The sequence below is a fragment of the Sorex araneus genome, chromosome 5, assembly GCF_027595985.1.
Source record: "Sorex araneus isolate mSorAra2 chromosome 5, mSorAra2.pri, whole genome shotgun sequence".
NCBI lineage: Eukaryota > Metazoa > Chordata > Mammalia > Eulipotyphla > Soricidae > Sorex > Sorex araneus.
In genome coordinates, this window is record NC_073306.1 from 54,419,184 (window position 1) to 54,440,436 (window position 21,253).

General features: G+C 57.4%; 1 protein-coding gene across 3 annotated transcripts in view; it reads left to right on the plus strand.

Moving 5' to 3' along the window:
* Window positions 1–21,253, plus strand: part of TMCO4 (transmembrane and coiled-coil domains 4) — a 71,563-nt gene that overhangs the window by 31,873 nt on the left and 18,437 nt on the right. For all 3 annotated transcript variants that reach the window (XM_055140363.1, XM_055140362.1, XM_055140364.1), the window contains 6 exons: window positions 5,788–5,885; window positions 6,184–6,327; window positions 8,154–8,273; window positions 9,781–9,945; window positions 10,744–10,880; window positions 11,199–11,283. In XM_055140363.1, the coding sequence (XP_054996338.1) occupies window positions 5,788–5,885; window positions 6,184–6,327; window positions 8,154–8,273; window positions 9,781–9,945; window positions 10,744–10,880; window positions 11,199–11,283 (749 nt within the window). The remainder of the gene's footprint in view (window positions 1–5,787; window positions 5,886–6,183; window positions 6,328–8,153; window positions 8,274–9,780; window positions 9,946–10,743; window positions 10,881–11,198; window positions 11,284–21,253) is intronic.

Sequence of the window (21,253 nt, forward strand, 5' to 3'; positions counted from 1 at the left end):
GAGGGCGGGTGCACAAACAGCCAAAGTCCCAGCAGGCCCGTGGCCCCATCTGGTCCAGTCCCCACCCGCCATCCACGCCAGTTCGTGCCGAGGCATGGTCCCCAAAAGCCATAAAGATAAGCAAGTCTTTAATGAGACTTTCTGAGCTTTTGCTGGGAAAGTGGCTCCCGGAGATAAGCCCTCCCTCTATCAGCTGGAGGACGTGATTCCAACAAAGAGGGTGGTGAGGGGGAGGGAACGCTCTCTGGCAGGAGGTTGGGTGGCAGAGAGTGAAGTTTATTTGTGGGCCACAAGAGATGGGCAGCAGGGGCCGGGGAGTGGGGGCAGCTGTCCGTCCCCAGGACTGTGGGGCCTGAGCCTGGAGCCTGGCTTCCTTCCCCTGTGTCTTCAGGAGGCTGACAGGAGCACCTGCTCCATGTCACCTGCAGCACTCCAGGGCCATGGTGGAAGGTGGAAGACCATGGCCGCCAGGTCAGGAATCTTGTTCCTTTATCAATGTAATTTGTGAAGAGGGAAGCCTGTCCCTTCAGGAATCAGGCTGTGGTGCGAATTCTCACTTCCAAATGCAGGGCAGAGCTGCCATCTCCTCCTGTGTCTGAATTCAGACAATTGGAGTAATTGTAGGAGTAAAATGCTGTGATAATTAGCAATGACTGGGGACAGCTCTTCATTTTATGTACAGAACCACTATAAAGAATGTTCAAGGGGCTGGAGCAATAGCACAGCGGGTAGGGCATTTGCCTTGCACACAGCCAACCTGGGTTCGATCCCCAGCATCCCATATGGTCCCCCCAAGCACCACCAGGAGTAATTCCTGAGTGCAGAGCCAGGAGGAACCCCTGTGCATCACGGGGTGTCACCCAAAAAGCAAAAAAATAAATAAATTTAAAAAGAATGTTCAAGTACTTAAGTAGAGAAAGGGATTGGCAGTTCAGATTCAGATAAACCTAAGAGAGCACCTTAGCTAAATAAACTCTAGAGAAAATACTCCCTTTGATTCAACAAATGCATCTAAGCACTTAAACAATTAAATTCAAAATAATAATCCAGGGGCTAGAGAGACCCTAGGGCAGATAAGGAGCTTACTTTGCTTGCAGCCAACCAAGGGTGGATTCCTGGTTCCCAGTATTGTCCTCTGAGCTCCTCCAGGGTTGATCCCTGAGTGCAGAGCCAGGAATAAACCCTGAGCCACTGCCACGTATGGCCCCAAAGCCAGTGGTGGTGGTGGTGATGATAAGCAGTAGTCCAGAAATTAGAGTGTATCACCCATGGAAGCTTTGTAAAATCAATGGGATACCCTGACATTCATCTTTTTAAACACAGCAGCATTCAAGAATGACTTCCTGTTTTCTCTTCTGATGACGCATCTCCTCCTGCCTAATCTTAGAGCTGCCGGCGGCATGGCAGAGACCACCCAGCGGCAGGCAGCGTCCGGCACACGCTGCCCCTGTTCTTCAGTCGGCCTCGTCATTTTTAATACTCAGGGCTGACTCCCGGCTCTGCTCTCAGGGGTCACTCCTGGCGGGGGCTCAGGGACCACATGGGATACCAAGGGTTGAACCCGTGTCAGCCACATGCAAAGCAAGCGCCCTGCCCGCTGTCCCATCTTGCCAGCCCTTCTGCCTAGATATTTAAATTAAGCCCAAATGACCACATTTAAGATGTGACGAGCACGGGAGGGAGCCAATGACGGCAGCACGCGGTGTCCATCCAGGGCTTGCTGGGATGGTCAGGTTCTCCTCGGGAACCACTTTCTTGCAGGTTTCAAGCCCAATGCCCACTGCTGGGAGTGAAGGGAGGAAAGGCCTCCTCCTTGATGCCCAAAGGCCTGGCCACCAAGGCTCACAGTTGCACTGCTGCAGGCCCCTGCGGGAACTCACAAGGAACTCATTCTCTCACCGGCCCGGGGGGGAGGGGGGAGGTAGGGGAAGCTATGTTTTGACCTATGACCCCCTGATTCAAAGCCCACCCTTGGCTGATCTCCAAGTCCAGGTTAATGCGTACCACACTCAGGGCTGCAAGCCGAGCATGTGGGCCATGTTGGGGCTCAGGAAGCATCTAGAGGAGCTGGCCACTGAAGCATGAGTCACGTGTAACCGCTGAAGGAGGCCAGGAAGGCCCTCTGCAGCCAGGCCAGCGGGAACCCAGGGAGAGGAGTGTCGACCACCTGCCCACACGCTCCGATTTCCTGGAGGGAAAGCATAGGTTAAGAAGTGATGAGTGGGGGCTGGAGCCATAGCACAGCAGCCGACCCGGGTTCGATTCCCAGCATCCCATATGGTCCCCTGAGCACCGCCAGGAGTAATTCCTGAGTGTAGAGCCAGGAGTAACCCCTGTGCATCGACAGGTATGACCCAAAAAGAAAAAAAAAAGTGATGAGTGGGGCTGGATCGAGAGCACAGCATGTATGGCATTTGCCTTGCATAGGGCCAACCCGGGTTCGATTCCCAGAATCCCATATGGTCTCCTGAGCACCACCAGGAGTAATTCCTGAGTGCAGAGCCAGGAGTAACCCCTTTTTCTTTTTGTGATCCAAAAAGAAAAAAAAAGTGATGGGCACTAAGGTGTTGAATAAAGTAGGACCAGGGCCCTCAAGGGCACGGGACAGTGGACACTGTCCTCAAGGCCGAGGGTTGGGTCAGGAGGCATTTGCTGATGGTGCCTATACTTAGGGATTCCCATCTGCTGTTCCCACCATCCTTTCCAGTCTGGGGAGGCTCATGGCTACACTGGGCTCAGAGACCCCCTGCCCCCTACCTGGACCATGTTTCGGCCAGTGTTTGTGGACTCAACTGCCGCCAACTCGGCACCTACATGCTGGTCCCCAGGGCCTCTGCCCACCACAGCTCCTCCAGGGCTTAGATACTCTCCTGATCTTGAACTCTGCCAGCAGCAGCAGAAATATGCAGCCTTTCTATGTGCCCTGGGCAGCGAGAGCCGTTGAGGGCCAAAGTGTCTCCCCAGTCAGCTTAGGAGAAAATGATCAGAGTGATGAAGAGGAGAAGTAGGAGCCACAGGTACTGCCCCTTCAGTCGATCTGTGTCCTGAGCATCTCATCTGGCTGTCCTGGGAGCTGGACAGGGGTCCACACCTCACGGGTCAGGCATGGGGAGCTCAGATGGGACAAGGTGATAGCTGCTGGGTCACAGACTCAGTGAGTGGCACCGTCCCTCTGGGTAGTCTGGGTTTGACGGCATTCATCACTGCAGAAAGGCTGGCCGCAGTCCTGCCGCATGCTCCCCGCAGCATGCTCTGTTGGTCCTGGGTCCCAGCTTGCCCAAGTGACCTGTCTCTGGACGCACCACTGCTTCAGGGGTAAAGCACATGGCAGCCAGTCAGGGATCTGCATTCACTTTATTTTGGTGGGGGAGGGGAGGGGGGTCATTCCTGGCAGTGCTCAGGGAACGATGCAGTGCTAGGGTCGAACCCAGGACTCCTGCAGGCAAAGCTGCACCCACTCAGCAGATTAAATATCTCTCTCCCTCTCTCCTTCTCTGTCTCTGTCTCTGTCTCTTTGTCGTTCTCTCCCTCTCTGTCTCTGTCTGTCTCTGTCTCTGTCTGTCTCTCTGTCTCTCTGTCTCTCTCTCTCTAAGTCCAGCCCTGTCTTCCAAGAGTCTTTTTTTTTTAATGTAGGAGTAACTGCTATTTAATCAGCCATTGATTAAATTGATTGAACTGGGCATGAACTCCACATTACTGTTTTTTTTTCTAATTGGCTATCCATGAGATAGACCATTACAAAGCTGATCATGATAGGGTTTCAGCCATACAACAACGATCCCATCCCTCTCCATCAGTGTACATTTCCCACCGCCAATGTTCCCCCTTCTCCCCACCACCATCCCCCAACCTCCCCTACCCAGCCCCTTCTATGGGAGGCACTCTCCTCTTTGCTCTCCCAAGAGTCGTTTTCACTTGCACATTTGATCAGAGTCCTCGCTGGGGCTCGCCCATGTCACCGTGGGGTTCGTGCCCCGGGCCCCAGTGCTCCTCGGGAATCCACACCTTCTTAAGTGGTGGTCACGGGGGCTCAGGGGGGCGCGCATGCCCTCGACCCGCACACATCCCAGGCGAGGTGTCCCACCCAAGGTTGTCCTGGCGCTTGTCTGTGCTCCCTGGGCGTCGCAGTCCCTCCCCCGGACCTCCTGCGTGCTTTTGTTGGGGTGGTTTCTGCCGGGACGGGGCTGGGGGCGGGGGTTGGGGTTCCACCCTTTAGTCGCCCTGCGCGTGGACCGGACGCACTGGGCCGTTGTGCAACACTCTGCCTTGCTGCTGGCCCTCCCGGAGGGCGGAGACTCGGGCTGCCCTTAACACGTGTGAGTGGAAACGCAGCTGGGCTGGGCAGCGGCCCCTGCGGCTGCGTGTCCCCGGGCACCCAATAGGAGAGGAGCCGCCGGCTGGTGACGGGACGGCGCAGTGCAGGGGGGCCGCGGCGTGGGCGCAGGATAGGACCGGCAACTCGGGAGCGCGCATGCTCCGCCGCCTTGGCTCCGGGGGCCCTGGGCCCTGACGTCAGGACCCCGGCTGTTGGATGCCGGGGTTCAGCCTCGGCCCACGTCATGGTCTGAGGGTGTGCGGTCCCCTCCTGGAAAGCAGCTGGGCACTGCCGTACTGTCCCCCCGGGAGGGGCTTAGGGGACAAGGCCGTTGCAGTGAGCTGGCAGAACAGACCCCAGAGGCCAGTGCCAGCCCCGTCTCCTTTCGTGATGGGAGGAGGAGCGGTTTCTCACTACAGCGGGGTCCAGAAGGGGAGGGAGGGCAAGGAGACACGCGTGGGTTGGGTCCCTTATGCTCAGCCCCCACAGGGTCCCCTGGCCCTAGAAGCCTGTTGGTTGGAGGAATGAAGAGGGGAGGGAGTTAACCTTCGGCAGCCCACGCCCTTCTGAGGTAGAAGGGGGGAAACTGAGGCTCAGAGCCTCCCGCAGGCTCCCTCTGTGGCCCCAGTGCTGTATCCTAGACCCTTTTCTCTGCTGACACCCCCTGCCCCCACTACCCGTGCTCTCCAATGTGCGGTGGGGACAAGAATAAAGCTGCCTCCCTGAGATTAGCCCCAGGCCAACAGAGTTCTCAGTAAATATTAACCCTCCTCCCTCATTATCGTCAGTCTCTGCTATCTCTCAGAGAGTCCTTGTCCAAACTCCAGGTTCAGAGTTCCTGCTGCCACTGACCCCATTCACCTGCCTGTCCTGTCCTGCTCCCCCAGAGCACCATGGGCTGAATTGTCCAACAGGGGGGGTGGGGGGAGGCCGGGGAACTGGGTCTCTGGGGCCCCTGGGTGCTCAGGGGGGCTCCTCCCAGCACTCAGCACACCCTCGCCCTCAGCTTCACAGGGTTTGAGCCCTGGCTGGGTGTCTACATGTCCCAGGGGGAGGTGGGGTGGGATGGCCTTATGCCTGGGCGGGGGGCAGCGGTGTGGCCGTGGAGTCTGAATCTGCTTGTTACTTGTTCTGGGTCCGTCTGTTCGCTGACGGTTTTTGACACTGCTTTTGCTATCACGACTATTTTCTTTTGTCTTTTCGTTATGCAAATTGCACCCCCGTTAGGATGGATCCTCCAGGTAAGTAGCAGCCCCCACCCTCCGTCCTATGCTTCCTGGCTGGGGAGCGACATGTTTTCAGCTTCTGAAAACACCATCACTGGCCCCCGATGCCATTGATGCCTCCCCCTGCTTGGCACGTGCACCCACCTTCTTCCCAGTGCAGGGGGTTGGTCAGGTGGAAAGTTCTTACGGGGTCTGCCACATGGGGCCAGCCCAAACAACCAGAACCCCTCTCTCCCCACAACCCAGGGCAGCTGAGGCATCCCGGAAGAAGAAAGAAAACCGCAGGAAGTGGAAGCGGTACCTCCTGATAGGCCTGGCGACTGTTGGGGGCGGCACCGTGATTGGTAGGAGCCAGGGGGAAGCCGGGGAGCAGACGGGGAGGACGTGGCCCCCTCGGTGGCCCTCTGTTAGAATTGTTAGCCTGGGAAGTGGTTCAAAGAGCCAGAGCAGGGGCTTTGCATGCAGACGCCCCGAGTTCCATCCCTGGCTCTGCTTGGTCCCCTGAGCACCGCCAGGATGGACCGTCCTCACCCACCCAAATAATCATCATCAGCCACGTCTGTGGAAGGGGGTGGCGGAGGGTGGGAAGAACCCAGCCGCGCCCCCTCCCTCGGGACCCACCGCAGGCCGCTGTCCTTGCAGGCGTGACAGGTGGCCTGGCCGCCCCTCTGGTCGCCGCCGGAGCAGCAACCATCATCGGCAGTGCCGGGGCCGCCGCGCTGGGCTCCGTGGCCGGCATCGCCGTGATGACCTCGCTCTTCGGGGCCGCAGGAGCCGGCTTGACAGGTAAGGGGCCAAGGCCGAGGGGACCTCAGAGGGATTTTCACCCCGGTGGCTCCGATCTTAAAGGACACGCCAGGATTCTTAGCTGTAGTGCCTCCCGGGAGGTGGAGGGAGAGGGGGCTGGGGGATGTAGGATTTCTCACTCGGGGTCAGACCTGGCAGCAGGCTTCACACTGCCGGCCGGCCACGTGGTGTGAGTAGGGGAAGGGCTGGTTAGGGAAACTGGGCCCTGTGGACACTCCTGAGAAAGGTGGTGGAACCTGTTTGTGACCGTCCAGGATATTCCCTGGCAGACACTCAAACTTCCTTGTTAAAAAAAAAAAAAGCACTGTAGCACTGTCCTCTTATTGTTCATCGATTTGCTCCAGCGGGCACCAGTAACGGCTCCATTGTGAGACTTGTTGCTACTGTTTTTGGCATATGGAATACGTCACGGGGAGCTTGCCAGGCTCTGCCGTGCTGTGCGGGCGGGATACTCTCGATAGCTTGCCGGGCTCTCGGGCTCTCAGAGTGGGGTGGAGGAATAAAAAAAAAAAAAAAAGTACCTGGCGAGACTGGAGCAATAGTCCAGTGCAGAAGGCGCTCGCTCAATCTGAGTTCAATCTCTAACACCCCATATGGCCCCCCAAGTCCCACCAGGAGAGACCCCTGAGCACAGAGCCAGGAGTAAGCCCTGAGCACAGCCAGATGTGGTCCCCCTGCCCCCCCTCAAAAAAAAAAAAAGACCAGGGAAAGCACCGGGCAGGGAGGAAGCTCAAAGAGCTGAGTGCAGGGTTTGAGGCAGGAGCTTGGGCTCTGCCCTTGCTGCCTTGCGGACCCTCAAGCACTGCCCGGACCACTCACAAGAGCGCAGAGCCAGGAGAAGCCCCTGAGCACTGCCAGGTGTGGCCCCCATTTTTTTATTTATTTGGTTTGGTTTTTTGCTTTTTGGGTCACACCCGGTGATGCTTTGATCCAGCTTTGATCCAGTTTGATCCAGTTTCACTAAGAGGAGTTTGTTTTACCTCTGAAGTTTGCCAGTAGGAAAAAAGATTATCTATTTTCCCCCCCTGGACCTGGGTGGAGCAGCGGTTCCAGGCCTGGGCCTGAGTGCCTGCCCCAGCTCCACCCCTCAGGGGCAGCCCGGCCTTTGGAACCCTCTTGCCCGCACTGGTCATCCATGTTTTGGGTGTTGGTTTTGGTTTGGGAGCCACACCCAGCAGTGCTCAGGGCTCACCCCTGGCAGGGCTGGGGATGCCCTGGGCTGTGGAGCATCAAACCCGTGTCAGCAGCAGGCAAGGTGCCCTACCCACTGTGCTCTCCCTCCGGTACCTCGTCTGAACTGGGGGACAATAATGGCATCTGCCTCGCCGAGTTCAAAAACAAGACGTGATTGTCCTGGGGCAGGCAGGACTCACATTGTGAGGGGGAGCCGAGAGACCCGCCGCTGCCAACCTTCTGGACCCCCAGTCACACCATGCTTTTTTCTTTTTTTTTGCTTTTTGGGTCACACCCAGCAATGCACAGGGGTTACTCCTGGCTCATGCACCCAGGAATTACCCCTGGCAGTGCTTCGGGGGACCATATGGGATGCTGGGAATCAAACCCGGGTTGGCCACGTGCAAGGCAAACGCCCTACCCACTGTGCTATCGCTCCAGCCCCTTTTTATTTATTTATTTTTTCCTTTTGGGTCACACCGGGCGATGCTCAGGGGTTACTCCTGACTCTGCACTCTACACTCAGGAATTACTCCTGGCGGTGTTCAGGAAACATATGGGATACTGCCTACCCGCTGTGCTATCGCTCCAGCCCCGTCTCACCCATTCTTGTTTTGATTCTGGGTCCCCAGGATACAAAATGAAGAAGCGGGTTGGTGCCATCGAGGAGTTCACGTTTCTGCCCCTGACGGAGGGCAGGCAGCTGCACATCACCATCGCCATCACCGGGTGGCTGGCGTCAGGAAAATACCGTAAGGGCCAGCACCGGGTGGGAGACGTGGAGGGCGTGGAGGGAGCACTGTCCATGCCGAGCCCCATCCCATGTCTAGGGGGTGGGTCAGGATGCCCCATTTTGCAGAGAAAGAATCTGAGGGTCAGAGAAATGAGGTGATTTACCTGACACCCAGAGTAATAATACAGTTGCTAGGGCGCTTTCCTCGCTCACGGCTGACCCAGTGTGACCCCTGGCATCCCATAGGGTAACGAGAGCACCACCGGGTGTGGCCCCCAGAGCAACAACAAAAACAAGCTGAGAGTGTCTGAGGCAATGATCGGGGGCTTTGATCTGACACAGGGGCGAGAAGACTCCCCCCGGAAGAAGGCCTTAACCTGGAAGGCTAAGAGAGAGGAAAAGAAAAAAAAAGAAAAGAAAAAGGGGGAAAGTCACCACCTGCCCCTTGGCAGGAGTGGATGGTGGCGACGGAGTGTCGGGACAGGCGAGGAGTCCCCTGGTCTCCTAAGGCCCCTCAGTCAGCAGGGAGAAATAGCATTTAACATAGGCTGTAGTTGGAATCCTTTTTTTTTTTTCTTTTTGGGTCACACCCGGTGATGCACAGGGGTCACTCCTGGCTCTTCACTCAGGAATTACTCCTGGCGGTGCTCAGGGGACCATATGGGATGCTGGGAATCGAACCCAGGTCAGCCGCATGCAAGTCAAACGCCCTACCCGCTGTGCTATCACTCCAGCCCTCATTTTTTTTTTTAACTTTATTTCAACACTGTGGCTTACAGAGTTGTTCATAAGGCAGTTTGGGGCATGTAGTGTTCCGGCACCGATCTTAGTTTTCCCATGTGACCTTCCCTCCACCGTTGTCCCCAGTTTTCCCACCCACCCCCCTTGCGGACACAAAAATAATCTATTTTATATTGCTTGTTAGTACAAAAAAAAATGGCTACTGGGATTATTGAAAAATACCTCAGTAAAAGAAAAATTGTGAAAATTGTTATGTCTCACAAGTGCCTGAGGGTGTACTGAGCTGTTCGTTGCAAGTTGAGCCTTCTATATACTGTCTTTTATTGACTGAACTTAGCTGGCTCCTGTGCTATTTTCCCATCTAATCTGGAGTGCTCTTACGGGGCTGTCAGTATTGCAGAATTTGGAGGTGTCTAGGGTATGCAGCCGCGCACCCCAGGAACTCCGGGTCTGTGGAACTGGGCTGCAGGTCTCAGCTGTGAGCCCGGGCTCGAATCTCTTCCAGGATCAGTCCTGATGCGGTGAAGCCGCGCCATTGCTTACGTGCAGCGGCGGTGGGGGGTGGGAATCCTTTCCCCTTACAGCCGCTCTGTCCGGTGCCGGAGTCCCCTCCCCCCTTCCAAGATAAGCAGGCATGGTGGCGCCTCCCGGGCACCCAGACACGCGTGGATTCACAACTTGGGAGCGGCCCTGGGATCCCGGGGCCGGCGTCCTCTGCTCTGATGCTGAGTCTCCTGGGGTCCTTGGCAGACAGGGGAGACCCCAGCTCCCTGTGTTCTCCCCAGGCACCTTCAGCGCCCCCTGGGCCGCCCTGGCCCACAGCCGAGAGCAGTACTGCCTGGCCTGGGAGGCCAAGTACCTGATGGAGCTTGGCAACGCCCTGGAGACCATCCTCAGTGGCCTTGCCAACATGGTGGCCCAGGAGGCCCTCAAGTACACCGTGCTCTCGGGTAAGCCTCCGCCAGCCCCCGCCGCATTCCCAGCCCTCCCCCCGCCCTCTCCCGCCCCTCTGTGCCTCCAGAGGCCCCAGCGAGTCGCTCACTGACGAGCTAAGGAAAGGAAGAGGCCAAGCCACATTCCTGTGTGTGAGAAGTTTCCGTATTTGTGCAGAGGAGAGCAGTGGACAGCCTATGCACCTGCTGGCGGATGCCGCCGACCCAGCCGCTCCCCGCACCGGGGCTGCAGGCCACCATCAGTCATGACAGGAGAGCCAAGAGGCCCCCTTTGGCGTCTTAGCTGGGCCTGCTTGTGCACGGGTCAGCTGTGGGCGTGACCGACTGTCCTGGATCGGGGCTCCCCTCGTCCGGAGCGTGCGATCGGCTCTGCTCCTTTAGTCGCTCCTGCTCCCGGGGCCGGCCCAGGGCCCCAAGACTGCGGAAGTGCACGGCAGGTCCCTCCCGAGCCCCTCGGCTACTCCCATCTCACAGGTCTCTGCTAATCCCGCGACTGAACCTGGTGTGAAGGGCGAGTCGCAGTGAGAAAGGGGGTCTGAGAGCTCTGCAGGAAAGTGGCCGAGCCCAGGGCCAGGTGAAAAATGGGGACCACCCCGGAGCCTCAGGCATGCCACGCAGAGTGGATCTGGTCCGCGCATCAGAAAGCCGGTGGCTTCGATTCTTACCTTTGCTGTTTAGCAGCTTCACCCCCACACAGCACGGGCCTCGGCTCCAAGTTAGAGACAGATGTCAGCCTTTCCCTCCCGGCCTCCCTCCCCCGCCTCCACCCTCGGTGCTGACTTCCCACCTCCCCAGGCATCGTGGCCGCCCTGACCTGGCCAGCCTCACTCCTCACCGTCGCCAACGTCATCGACAACCCCTGGGGCGTGTGTCTCCACCGGTCGGCAGAGGTCGGCAAGCACCTGGCCCACATCCTGCTCTCCCGACAGCAGGTACTGCCAGTGGCGGGGGGTGGGTGCAGAGGGGAAACACACAAAGGGGAGGGGGGTCCAGGCCACCTTCCTGGGGAGGAAGCAAGGCCAGAGGAGGGCCTGAGTTCAGCAAGGAATCGCCGGGGGAAGCCAGTCCCACCAACACCCCTGCATAAGTGAGGGCCTGGCGCAGACACAGAGGTGGGGGGTAGGATTAGCACCTGGGTCAGGCCTGCAGCCGGAGCCGGCGAGGAGAAGGAGCCCAGCCTCCCTCTCCAGGGCTGAGAGTCACTGCAGCTGCCAGGTCTGTTCCCAAAACCTCTGACCTTTCTCCCCCAGGGTAGGCGACCTGTCACCTTGATTGGCTTCAGTCTGGGAGCCAGGGTCATCTACTTCTGTCTGCAGGAAATGGCTCAGGAGAAAGGTGAGTCCAGCTACCTGACATGGACCCCCCTCCCCACTGCGCGCCAGGTTTCTGGACCAGGGTGACCCGTCCTGTGTGTGCGTTCTCCGTTGCCTGGAAGCCCACGTGTTCTTGAGTGAGCAGGAGGGGGTGGCGTAGAAACCCAGCTCTTGGGGGAGTTCTCCTCCCCTCCCTGTGCCTGCCTGCCTTGGCCAGTGCTTCAGTCCACTCTCGTCTGCCCCTTCTCAGGACAGTGATGTGGAATCCAGGCCTCACCCATGTCCAGGTGGGTCTTATTTCAGGGTCTGTAACTCCACTGCCGCCGCATAATCTGATGCCTTCTGGGGCTGGAGAGATAGCACAGTGGGTAGGGCGTTTGCCTTGCACACAGCTGACCCGGGTTTGATTCCCAGCATCCCATATGGTGCCCCAGCACCGCCAGGAATAATTCCTGAGTGCAGAGCCAAGAGGAACCCCTGTGCACTATTGGGTGTGACCCCAAAAAAAGCAAAAAAAAAATATATGATGCCTTCTGTGCTTGCTCTGGACCCCGTGGAGGTGCCAGGGGAGAGTATTTTTGCAAGTGGTCAGACGTAGTGTGACTCAAACCCAGCTCCATGAGGGCACCAGCTCCTCTGCCTCCAGAGCCACCCGACCTCTGCCTGGCCACTCTCCTCAGCCAGCCTCAGCCGCAGATTTTGTAAGTGGACAAATAGAAACCTCTCCACCCAAGGCTGCTACCCGGCCCCTCATCATTGCAGCACCCCCCAGTACGGAGTGGCCAGCATCAGCCACGTTGGGACACTCTGCTCTAAATCAGGACTTCTGTAGTGCGCAGGGTTTGCTCCTAGCTCTGTGCTCAGGAATCACCCCTGGCAAAGCTCAACCAGGGTCTGCCGCATGCAAGGCAAGTGCCCCGCCCATTGGGCAGTCACTCTGGCCCACACCCAAGAAATTCTTATGTGAGCCTGTATGTATCAGTATATTAAAACTGTTACCTGGATCACATGTTTACTGATAAGTCATCACTGGTTCTGAAACAAGATTTGTAAAGCTTATGTGGCTCCGGGGGCTGAAGAAATAATATCGAGGGTAGAGCACTTGCCTTGTGACCCAGATTCAATCCTGGGCATCAAATATGGTCCCCCCAAGGCTGCCAGGAGTAATTCCTGAGTGCAGAGCCAGGAATCGCCAAGTGTGGCACACACACACAAAAAAAGTGGGGCTGGAGCAAAAGCACAGCGGATAGGGCGTTTGCCTTGCACGCGGCCGACCCGGGTTCAATTCCCAGCATCCCATATGGTCCCCTGAGCACCGCCAGGAGTAATTCCTGAGTGTACAGCCAGGAGTAACCCCTGTGCATCACTAAGTGTGACCCAAAAAGCAAAAAAAAAAAAAGTTATGCGACTCCATATGGGGCTGTGATCCCTCGTTCAAGATGCTGAGCGTGGCCCTGAGCAGTAGCACAGCGGGTAGGGCACTTGTCCTGCACACGACTGACCCAGGTTTGATCCCTGGCATCCCATATGGTGTCCCGCCAGGAGTGATTCCTGGGCACAGAGCCAGGAGTAGCCCCTGAGCACCACCGAGTGAGTTCCAGAAACAAATACAGATGCTGAGCTCTGGGTCAAGTGTGGATGAGTACAGCCCGCAGGCCCCAGGCCCCTCTGCCTCCCTTGTAGCCCCCCCCCCCCCCCCACACACACACGCTGGGCTCCGGCCCGCCTGGCCCATTTCCAGACACACTGTGTTCTCTCTTCTCCCCTCTTTCCATTGCTCTCTCCCTTTCCTGTCTCACGTTGTGAGATCTAACCTAAACCATAGTGGTGGCGGTGGTCGGTCGTTGTGGCACAGTTGCGGCACTGGTGCTAAGGATAGTTGCGGTAGTAATGACAGACACACACACACACACACACACACACACACACACCCAGCCTGCATTTCCCCATACTGGCCACAGCTCCACGGTCTCCACACGAATCATCTCTGGGGGGCAGGTGGGATTACTGCACCCACTTTACAGCCCAGAGCTTCAGTAACTCACCCCTGGCCAGCAAGTGGCAGAGCTCAGTGTGGGCGGAAGCCGTGCAGTCCTGACCAGCCTGGCCTGGCTCCCGCACTCACTGTCCCCTGCTTCCCCGGGGGTCCATGCCAACACCCGTTGGGACCGTCTGGATCCTCATCTGTCCTTCCGGCCCCCATTCACTGATCATTGTAACCTACCTGGACAGGTGGTTTTTCCTTTTTTTTAATTTTTGGATCACACCTAGCGATGCTCAGGGGTTACTCCTGGCTCTGCACTCAGGAATTACTCCTGGCGGTGCTTGGGGACCAAAGGGGATGCCTGGGATAGAACCCGGATCGGCTGTATGCAAGGCAAATGCCCTGCCCCCGTACTATCGCCCCGGCCCCCATGGGCAATTCTTTTCCCCAGCTACATAAACCAGGCCCGTCATGGACGGGGCCCAGCCCGTCTGAGTTAGTAATCACTCCACAGCAGCCCCGGCCAAGAACCTTAGAACAGTTGGGCGAGGGTGGAGGAGACACAGCTTCTGTCCCATGGCCTTATGGTGACCCGGCACCATGGCTGGCACAGACTGTGCTCGGTTGACACAGGACTAGTGAGCCAAGAAAGAAAGGGGTTCTGCCGTGACTCGGGGGCAGTGGCCTGCCCTTCAGCCACGCAGGAACCACAGTCAACGGCCGCATCTGCATCAAGTGAGCGGATTGAATATGACCGAGGATGTGAAAGCTGACACCCAGCAAGAACCTGGTGGCTTGGGGACGACTCCAAGGCTCCATCCACGGGGCACGCCAGGGCCCCACTCCCACTCGGTGGCATGGGCCTTGGGTGTGTGGAGGAAAAACCTGGCTCCCCCCAGTTCCCAGGCCTTCCATCACCTTCCAACCCCTGCCCTTGAGTTACCAGCAGGTGTCATCGCCTCTCCAGCTGGCCGTGGCCTTGAGTGAATTATTCACCCTTCGCAGGGAGCTGCTGATCCCCTTCTAATTCGCTCCAGCTCGGTGTCGGTGTCTGGTTTCAGGCAGCCCTGCTTGTTTCACACCCAATGAATCTGCATGCAGGGATCCCCCAAACTGCAGGAAAGCTGTCATTAGCTGAGTTAGAGATGCAAAAGAGGAATTACTCGAATGCACTTAAATCCATTTAAAACAGATGCAACATTTCTTGGGTTCCATAATAATGAAACATAGCAGTGAATCTCAGAGTCGGGGCTGGAGAGATAGTTCAGCTGGTCATGGACGACCCAGTTTCAATCCCCGGCATCCCATGTGGCCCCTCCACTAGCTCCACCAGGAGTGAACCCCGATTGCAGAGCCAGGAGTAAGCCCTGAGCACCACTAAATGTGCCCCCAACACCAAAGAAGAAAAAAGAGAGGAAGAAAGAAAAAGAGAGAGAGAGGGAGAGAGGGAGAAAAGGAAGGGAGGGAGAAAGGGAAGGAGGAAGGAAGGGAGTGAGGGAAGGAAGGAGGCGGGTAGTTGGGGGGAGGGAGGAAGTTTCTTACCAAAAAAAAGTAAAGTAGTGAAACTTTGGAAGACCCTGGCTTGCCACATCCCACCCTTCCCACCACACACACACACACACACACACACACACACACACACACACTCCTGAAGGAGAAACACACGCGCCATCACCAAGGCTCTCAGTTTTCTCAGTTTTGCAGTTTTTCTCAGTCTGGGGGAGAAGCAGTGGCCCCCAGTGCAGTCGGACACCAGCGTCCCCACCACAGAGGACAGAGTGGCTCTGACCAGGGCTCCAGCTGCTCTGGGAGGGCTTGCTCCCTGGGGAACAAGATCTGGCCTGGCTGACCCTGTGTCCTTGGTTTTTACTGGGGCTGTGGGTCAGGATGGGTTGGCCCTCGCGAGCTTAGTCTGATGTCTCCAATTTCAGAAACTCAGCTGCACCTCATCCCCCTGAGACAGGCTGCTGCCTGGTCCCATTTCACAGAGCTGCAGGCTGGGAGACTGAGCTGGGGCCCTGTCCTTCTCCATCTCCGCCTCCAGGGCTGGACCCCTGAGTGCCGGACCCCCATGCCTGGGTCATTGCACTCCTCTGCTCCCTCCCCCTGCATCTGCTCACTGTCTCCTCCGGTAGAGGGGGCTTGCTGGGGGTCAGCAGGGGTCAGCAGCGGGCCGGCGTGGTCAGTCTAGGTCACCTGCTTCAGCAGCTCCTGGCCCAGATCTGTCACCGAGAGGCGCCCAGTGCCGAGGTCCAGGGAAGCAGTTGTGAGGTGTGGGCCACCAGAGGACAGTGGCACTGGGTGACACCACGCATGTGCCATCTTCGCCAAGGGGCCCCCAAGACATGGGACAGCTGGTTGGGTCAGTGCCCACACCTCCCCACAGCCCAGCACACGGGCAGCTCCACTTCCGGGAGGCCAGGCAGGCACGATCAGCCAGCATGTGCCAACCCTTGCGATGCCAGCCGTGCCCACTTCAGAGGAAGACAAAGCACGCAGCTGCCCGGGGTGGTGCCACGGGCAGGAAACAAGGGCGGACAGAGCTCGCCAGAAATATTCCATCCGGGGCTGGAGCGATAGCACAGCGGGTAGGGCGTTTGCCTTGCACGCGGTCGACCCGGGTTCGAATCCCAGCATCCCATATGGTCCCCTGAGCACCGCCAGGAGTAATTCCTGAGTGTAGAACCAGGAGTAACCCCTGTGCATCGCCGGGTGTGACCCAAAAAAAGCAAAAAAAAAAAAAAAAAAAAAAGAAATATTCCATCCACTTCGCCCAACGGTTCATCTGCCTCCCAAGGGGGTGGGTTTGCTTGGGACGTAACTGGCCCTTCCCTGCCCCCAGGGTGTTTCCTCGGTGGCAATGATGGGCCTGGGCCCCCTGGGGTGTAGAACGGCCCTGGTCCTTCCTCAGCCTCACTGACACACACCGGCCATAGCAGGCGCGCTTCTCTTTCTTCCACGCGTTTGCTCTGCAGTGTTCCTAAACTCGAGAGCTAGACAAGGCAGCACCGTAGGACTGGCCCTGGCTGCAGGCATGCCCGGCCCCAGACTGAGGCATCAGGACTGCTTCCTTCCTGGGGGGGCCACCCCCAGCCGTGCTCAGGGCTTACTCCTGGCTCTGCACTCGGGGATCACTCCTGGCAAGCTCAGGGGACCATCTGGGGTGCCAGGGATCAAGCCCAGGTTGGTCACATGCAATGCAAGTGTCCTACCCGTTGGCTTATTACTCCAGCCCCTAATTCTGTTTGGGTTTTTGTTTGGTTTTGTGTTTCTAGACTCTTATCTGCAGGGAATCAGTGGTGTTTGCCTTTGGTCTCTGCCCAGATGGGGGCTGCCCCCCACTCCTCTCCTTGCCTCTAGCAAGCCCTCGGGAGAGTGTCAGGGTCATGTCCACTCAGCATTCCACCCATGAGAAGCTCAGGGGTCCCATAGCTCAGACTCGCCTCCTGCCCCATGTGGCCCTGTGTGAGCACTTCCCTGTGTCTCCAAGGGCCAAGGCCCAGCAGTGCCATAAACCGATAACAGCCAAAACCTTAATCACCTTCCTTCTCTTCTTTTGGCATGAGTCCCCAGGCGGGGTGGCAGGCGGGGGAAAGGGGATGGGGCAAGGATCACTCCCAGGGATATTCCGTAGGCCCATGCTCAGGCCCTGCAGCAGAGGGAGGTCACTCCGGGCCACCCTGGGTGTCCCCTGGGGACCATACAGCAGCAGGACTCAAACCCGCTCCCTCCCCAGGCAAGGCCTGTGCTCCAGCCTTCTGAGGCATCTCCCCGCCCCCACCCCATTTTTTTAAAATTATTTTTAAATTGTTTGAGGAAGTCATAGGATCCTGGCAGCAGCTGAGGGAAGCACAGAATTGCTCACAGGGTTGGCCTGGGGGGCCTGGAAACTGGGGTCTGGTCCAGGCTTGCCAAGGGGGGGTCAGGCCCCAAGGCAGGTCAGTGCAGTTCAGGGCGCCGGGTCATTTGCAGAACGTGCTGACCACCATGAGTGGCCATGAGTGGACAGGGACCGGCCCTCCAACAGCCCCCAAGACCCCCCCACCCCCACCGCACCTCCTTCCCCAGGCGTGCCCTGCCTGAGCCTCGAGCCTCTGCTCCCAGGAGCTCAGTCATTTAGCAAGCCGGGAAGGGAAGGTCGGCCTGGGGGTGGCAGTGCACCCCCCTCCAGCCCCGCCTCCCGGGGAAGCCCAGCATGCTGGGCACAGTCTGTCCCCAGAGCTGCAGGGTGCAGCCTGAGCCTGTCGGTATTCATGTGCACCTGGGTCCCTGGGAATCTGGGAACTGGCATTTGAAGTGAATTTACATTTTGTAATGGAGCAGTTGCGCGCTGAGGGGGGGGTAGCGTGGGGTTCAGGGGGGGTCCCAAGTAGGGGCGGGAGAGCATGGAAAGCCAGTCTGCGCTAGTCCTGCCCCACGTCTCTGCCTCCATTCACGGAGGAGGGGCTGCTGGTCTCCAGAGTAAGAGAGCGTGACTGGGCGTGGCTGCACGTCCAAGGCTGGTTTGGTTTAGGGTTTGGGGGCCACCCCCAGCAGTGCTCAGGGTGCTGACTCTGCACTCGGGGATCACTCTTGGCAAGCTCAGGGGACCGTCCGGAGTGCCAGGGATCGAACCCAGGTCAGTCACGTGCAAAGTAAGAGCCCTGTGTGATGGTCACCGCCCCTGCGCTAGTCCCTCTCACCTTTCAGCTCAGGAGCTGACCCACTGACCTGGGCTGTACAGCTATTGAAAGGCCACCCCATGCCTGAAGTTTTCATCCCGTGGCCAGTTGGTCACAACAACCCCTGAGAGGTATGGTCAGCCCACTGTGCTCACCTACTTCTCTAAACCCAAATGACCTTCCTGGTGGCCCCTGGAGCAGTAATGGGCACCACTGCCCCACCTTGTGGTCACTCTGGGGGTTGCACACTTCCTAGGCGGAGGGGCCCCGCAGACATGCCCTCGGACATGCTCCCAGCCTGCTGTCCTTTCAGCCACCTGTCCTCCCAGGGGGAAAGCCAAACGGAATGGCCTGACGGAGGATTTCTTCCTTTGGGTTGTCTTTGGGCTGGAGAGCCACAGCTGACGACTCCCGGGGGCTTCTTCCAGAACACGGGAGGCTGGGATTGAGCCGGGGACCTCAGAATGAAAAGCCTGTGCACCAGCGCTTCCAGATACCTCCTAGCCCCACAAAGAACCTCTTTTTTCTTTTGTTTTTACTGGAGGTGAGATAGTTGCAATAATGTTAACATTTATGGACTCCATCTAGACTGTTACCCCGCCCTCACCACCACTAAAACACCCAAGGCCATTCACCACTATAATGTTTTACTGTTACCCTAGGACCCCCTACCAGAGCGCCAGACGGCCTCTGCCATCACCCCAAGTTCCTTCCCTTGTATCCCCCTCGCACCCTCAGCTCACAGTGGACCTGTCTCTCCCGGGGAGTGTCTAAACCCTTGATTGATTGCTGTGTGTCTTTATACTCCGCCTATGCGTGAGATCCTCTGGCCTTCAGACAAAGAATTTCACAAAAGACCAACAAGTAACACTCGGATTCCTTTCCTGCTCATTGCACCCGAGCTCTCAGTACTTTGCAGCGCCTCTTGTCTGTTGTGTGCACCTGTGTAAGCTGGTTGCCAAAACATTTTTTTCAAACGGGCCCTGGCTCTGACCCCTCCCCGGGTCTTCCTCCTCTTCAGTATGATCCTGAAGCTCTTCCGCCAACCAGTGGCATCTCTGTCTCCACCCTTTGGCCCTATAACTTTGCATGGGTCCCTGAAAGGTGGAGAAAATGGCATCAGAGACAGGGCCAGGAAGATTGCTCCATGGTTGGCAGCCTGCCTCATGAGCTGGGGGAGAAGGCAGCTGGGATAGAGAAGGGATCACTAAGTCAGTGATGGTTGGAGAGATGGTCCGGGATGGAAGATGCGTGCTGAAAGTAGATAAAGGACCAAATATGAGAGCCTCTAAGTATCTGGCAAACCATAATGCCCCAAAATAGAGAGAGAGTATGGGGGAAATTGCCATGGAGGCAGGGGGAGGGGTGGGATGGGTTGGGGGGGTGATACTGGGAACATTGGTGGTAGGCAGTGTGCAGTGGTGGAGGGATGGGTGTTCGATCATGGTGTGACTGAAACTCAAGCATGAAAGCTTTGTAACTGTATGTCCGGTCACTGTCACTGTCATCCCGTTGCTCATCAATTTGTTCGAGCGGGCTTAAAAAATGGCATCAAGCCATTTTCAAGCCCAGGCTACAGCAGGAAATGAACATGGGTTCAAGGACACTCGGGTCACAGCCAAGTCAGCCCAGCCAGCCCGCAGCCTGCCCCCCTGCTTGCCGGGCGGGATTCGGGAGTGAGCCAGGATCAGATGCACCTGGAAGCCCCATGCAGGACCTGTCCAGCCGGTTAGCCCAGAACATAGTCCCCACCACGGCCCCTCCCCGGTAAAGAAGGGAAGGAGAGAGAGGGACTGGGCAGATGGACGTGAAGGAGGACCGTAAAATAAAGTTCTGGAGGGCGGATAGCACAGCGGGTAGGGCACTTGCCTTGCATGTGGCTGACCCGGGTTCAATCCCCAGCACCCCATATGGTCCCCGGAGAACCACCAGGGTGAGTCCTGAGTACAGAGCCAGGAGGAACCCCTGAGCATCTCTGGGTGTGACCCAAAGCCAGAAAACTTCTGTTGGACACAGGAATGTGGCTCGGCGGAAGAGTATCTGCCCATGGGTTGAGTTCCCTCCATACACATGACAAATAAGATTCCAGGCCACAGTAAGACACAGCAGGCCCCATACCCAGCACCCCCCATGGTCCCCAAGCGAACCCTCAGCACAGAGCCAGGACTAAGTCCTGAGCACCACAGGGTGTGACCCCAAATCCGACAATTAAACAAAGAAGAAATTCCCAGAGCCAGGAGATAGTACAGGGGTTCGGGCATATGCCTGGCACCAGTCAATCTCCAGCACGCCCATGGCCCTCCAAGCGAGGGCAGCCCAGGTGTCCCCAGCACCGCAGGGCCTGAGCAGCACCAAACCACTGTCCCAGGCAGGCAAGGGTTGCTGGTGGGGGCTCTGGACCTCCTGGGTGCTGCTGCCCCCCCCCCCGGGAATTAGGAAAATAAAATAGATAAATAAATAGAAGTCATGGGGCTGGAGAGATAGAACAACTAGTAGGACTCTTGCCTTGCATACAGCCACCCAGGTTCAGTCTCCAGCACCCTCTCTGGTCCCCTGAGCCCTGCCAGGAGTGATTCCTGAGTGCAGAGCCAGGAGTAAGCCCCAAGCATCCCTGCAACCACAGGCCCTCACATTACCAGATGACCTAGCTGACCAGGACTCACTTGGAGTGCCCAGGGTCCCTTGAGCATTGCCTCCCCCCCACCAAGAAAACAAAATGAAAGAAAAGAAAAAAGAAAAGAAAAGAGAGGGGCTGGAGCGATAGCACATCGGGGAGGGCGTTTGCCTTGCACGCAGGCCGACCCGGGTTCAATTCCCAGCATCCCATATGGTCCCCTGAGCACCGCCAGGAGTAATTCCTGAGTGCAGAGCCAGGAGTAACCCCTGTGCATCGCTGGGTGTGACCCAAAAAGCCAGAGAGAGAGAGAGAGAGAGAGAGAAAGAGAGAGAGAATAAATAGAATTGCAGAATAGTAGGTTTTTTAAAATATCTTTGCAGGAGAAGCCTTCTCTCCCGTTTTATTTCCAGCACCTGTGAGCTCTGATTGGTATTCCTTCCTGCCCATGACATGTGCAGGATACAACCAAGGCTGGAGTTGACCAGGTTTCTTGACACCCCTCGCCCCTGAGTCCCTAAGCCTGCACTGGGTCGGAAGATGTTTCTGAACTGTCAGGAGATGCGACTGAAATGCGGAACTGACGTCCCCGCATCAGCCAGTGGTCTCAGCTCCTACGTGACATTGGGAGAGACAGATCCCTCCCTCCCCGGGCACCTCCATCACCAGAGACTTCCTCAGACTGGCTTTATCCATCACACCCCCCCCCCCCCGACTCCTTGCTGTGTGGCAG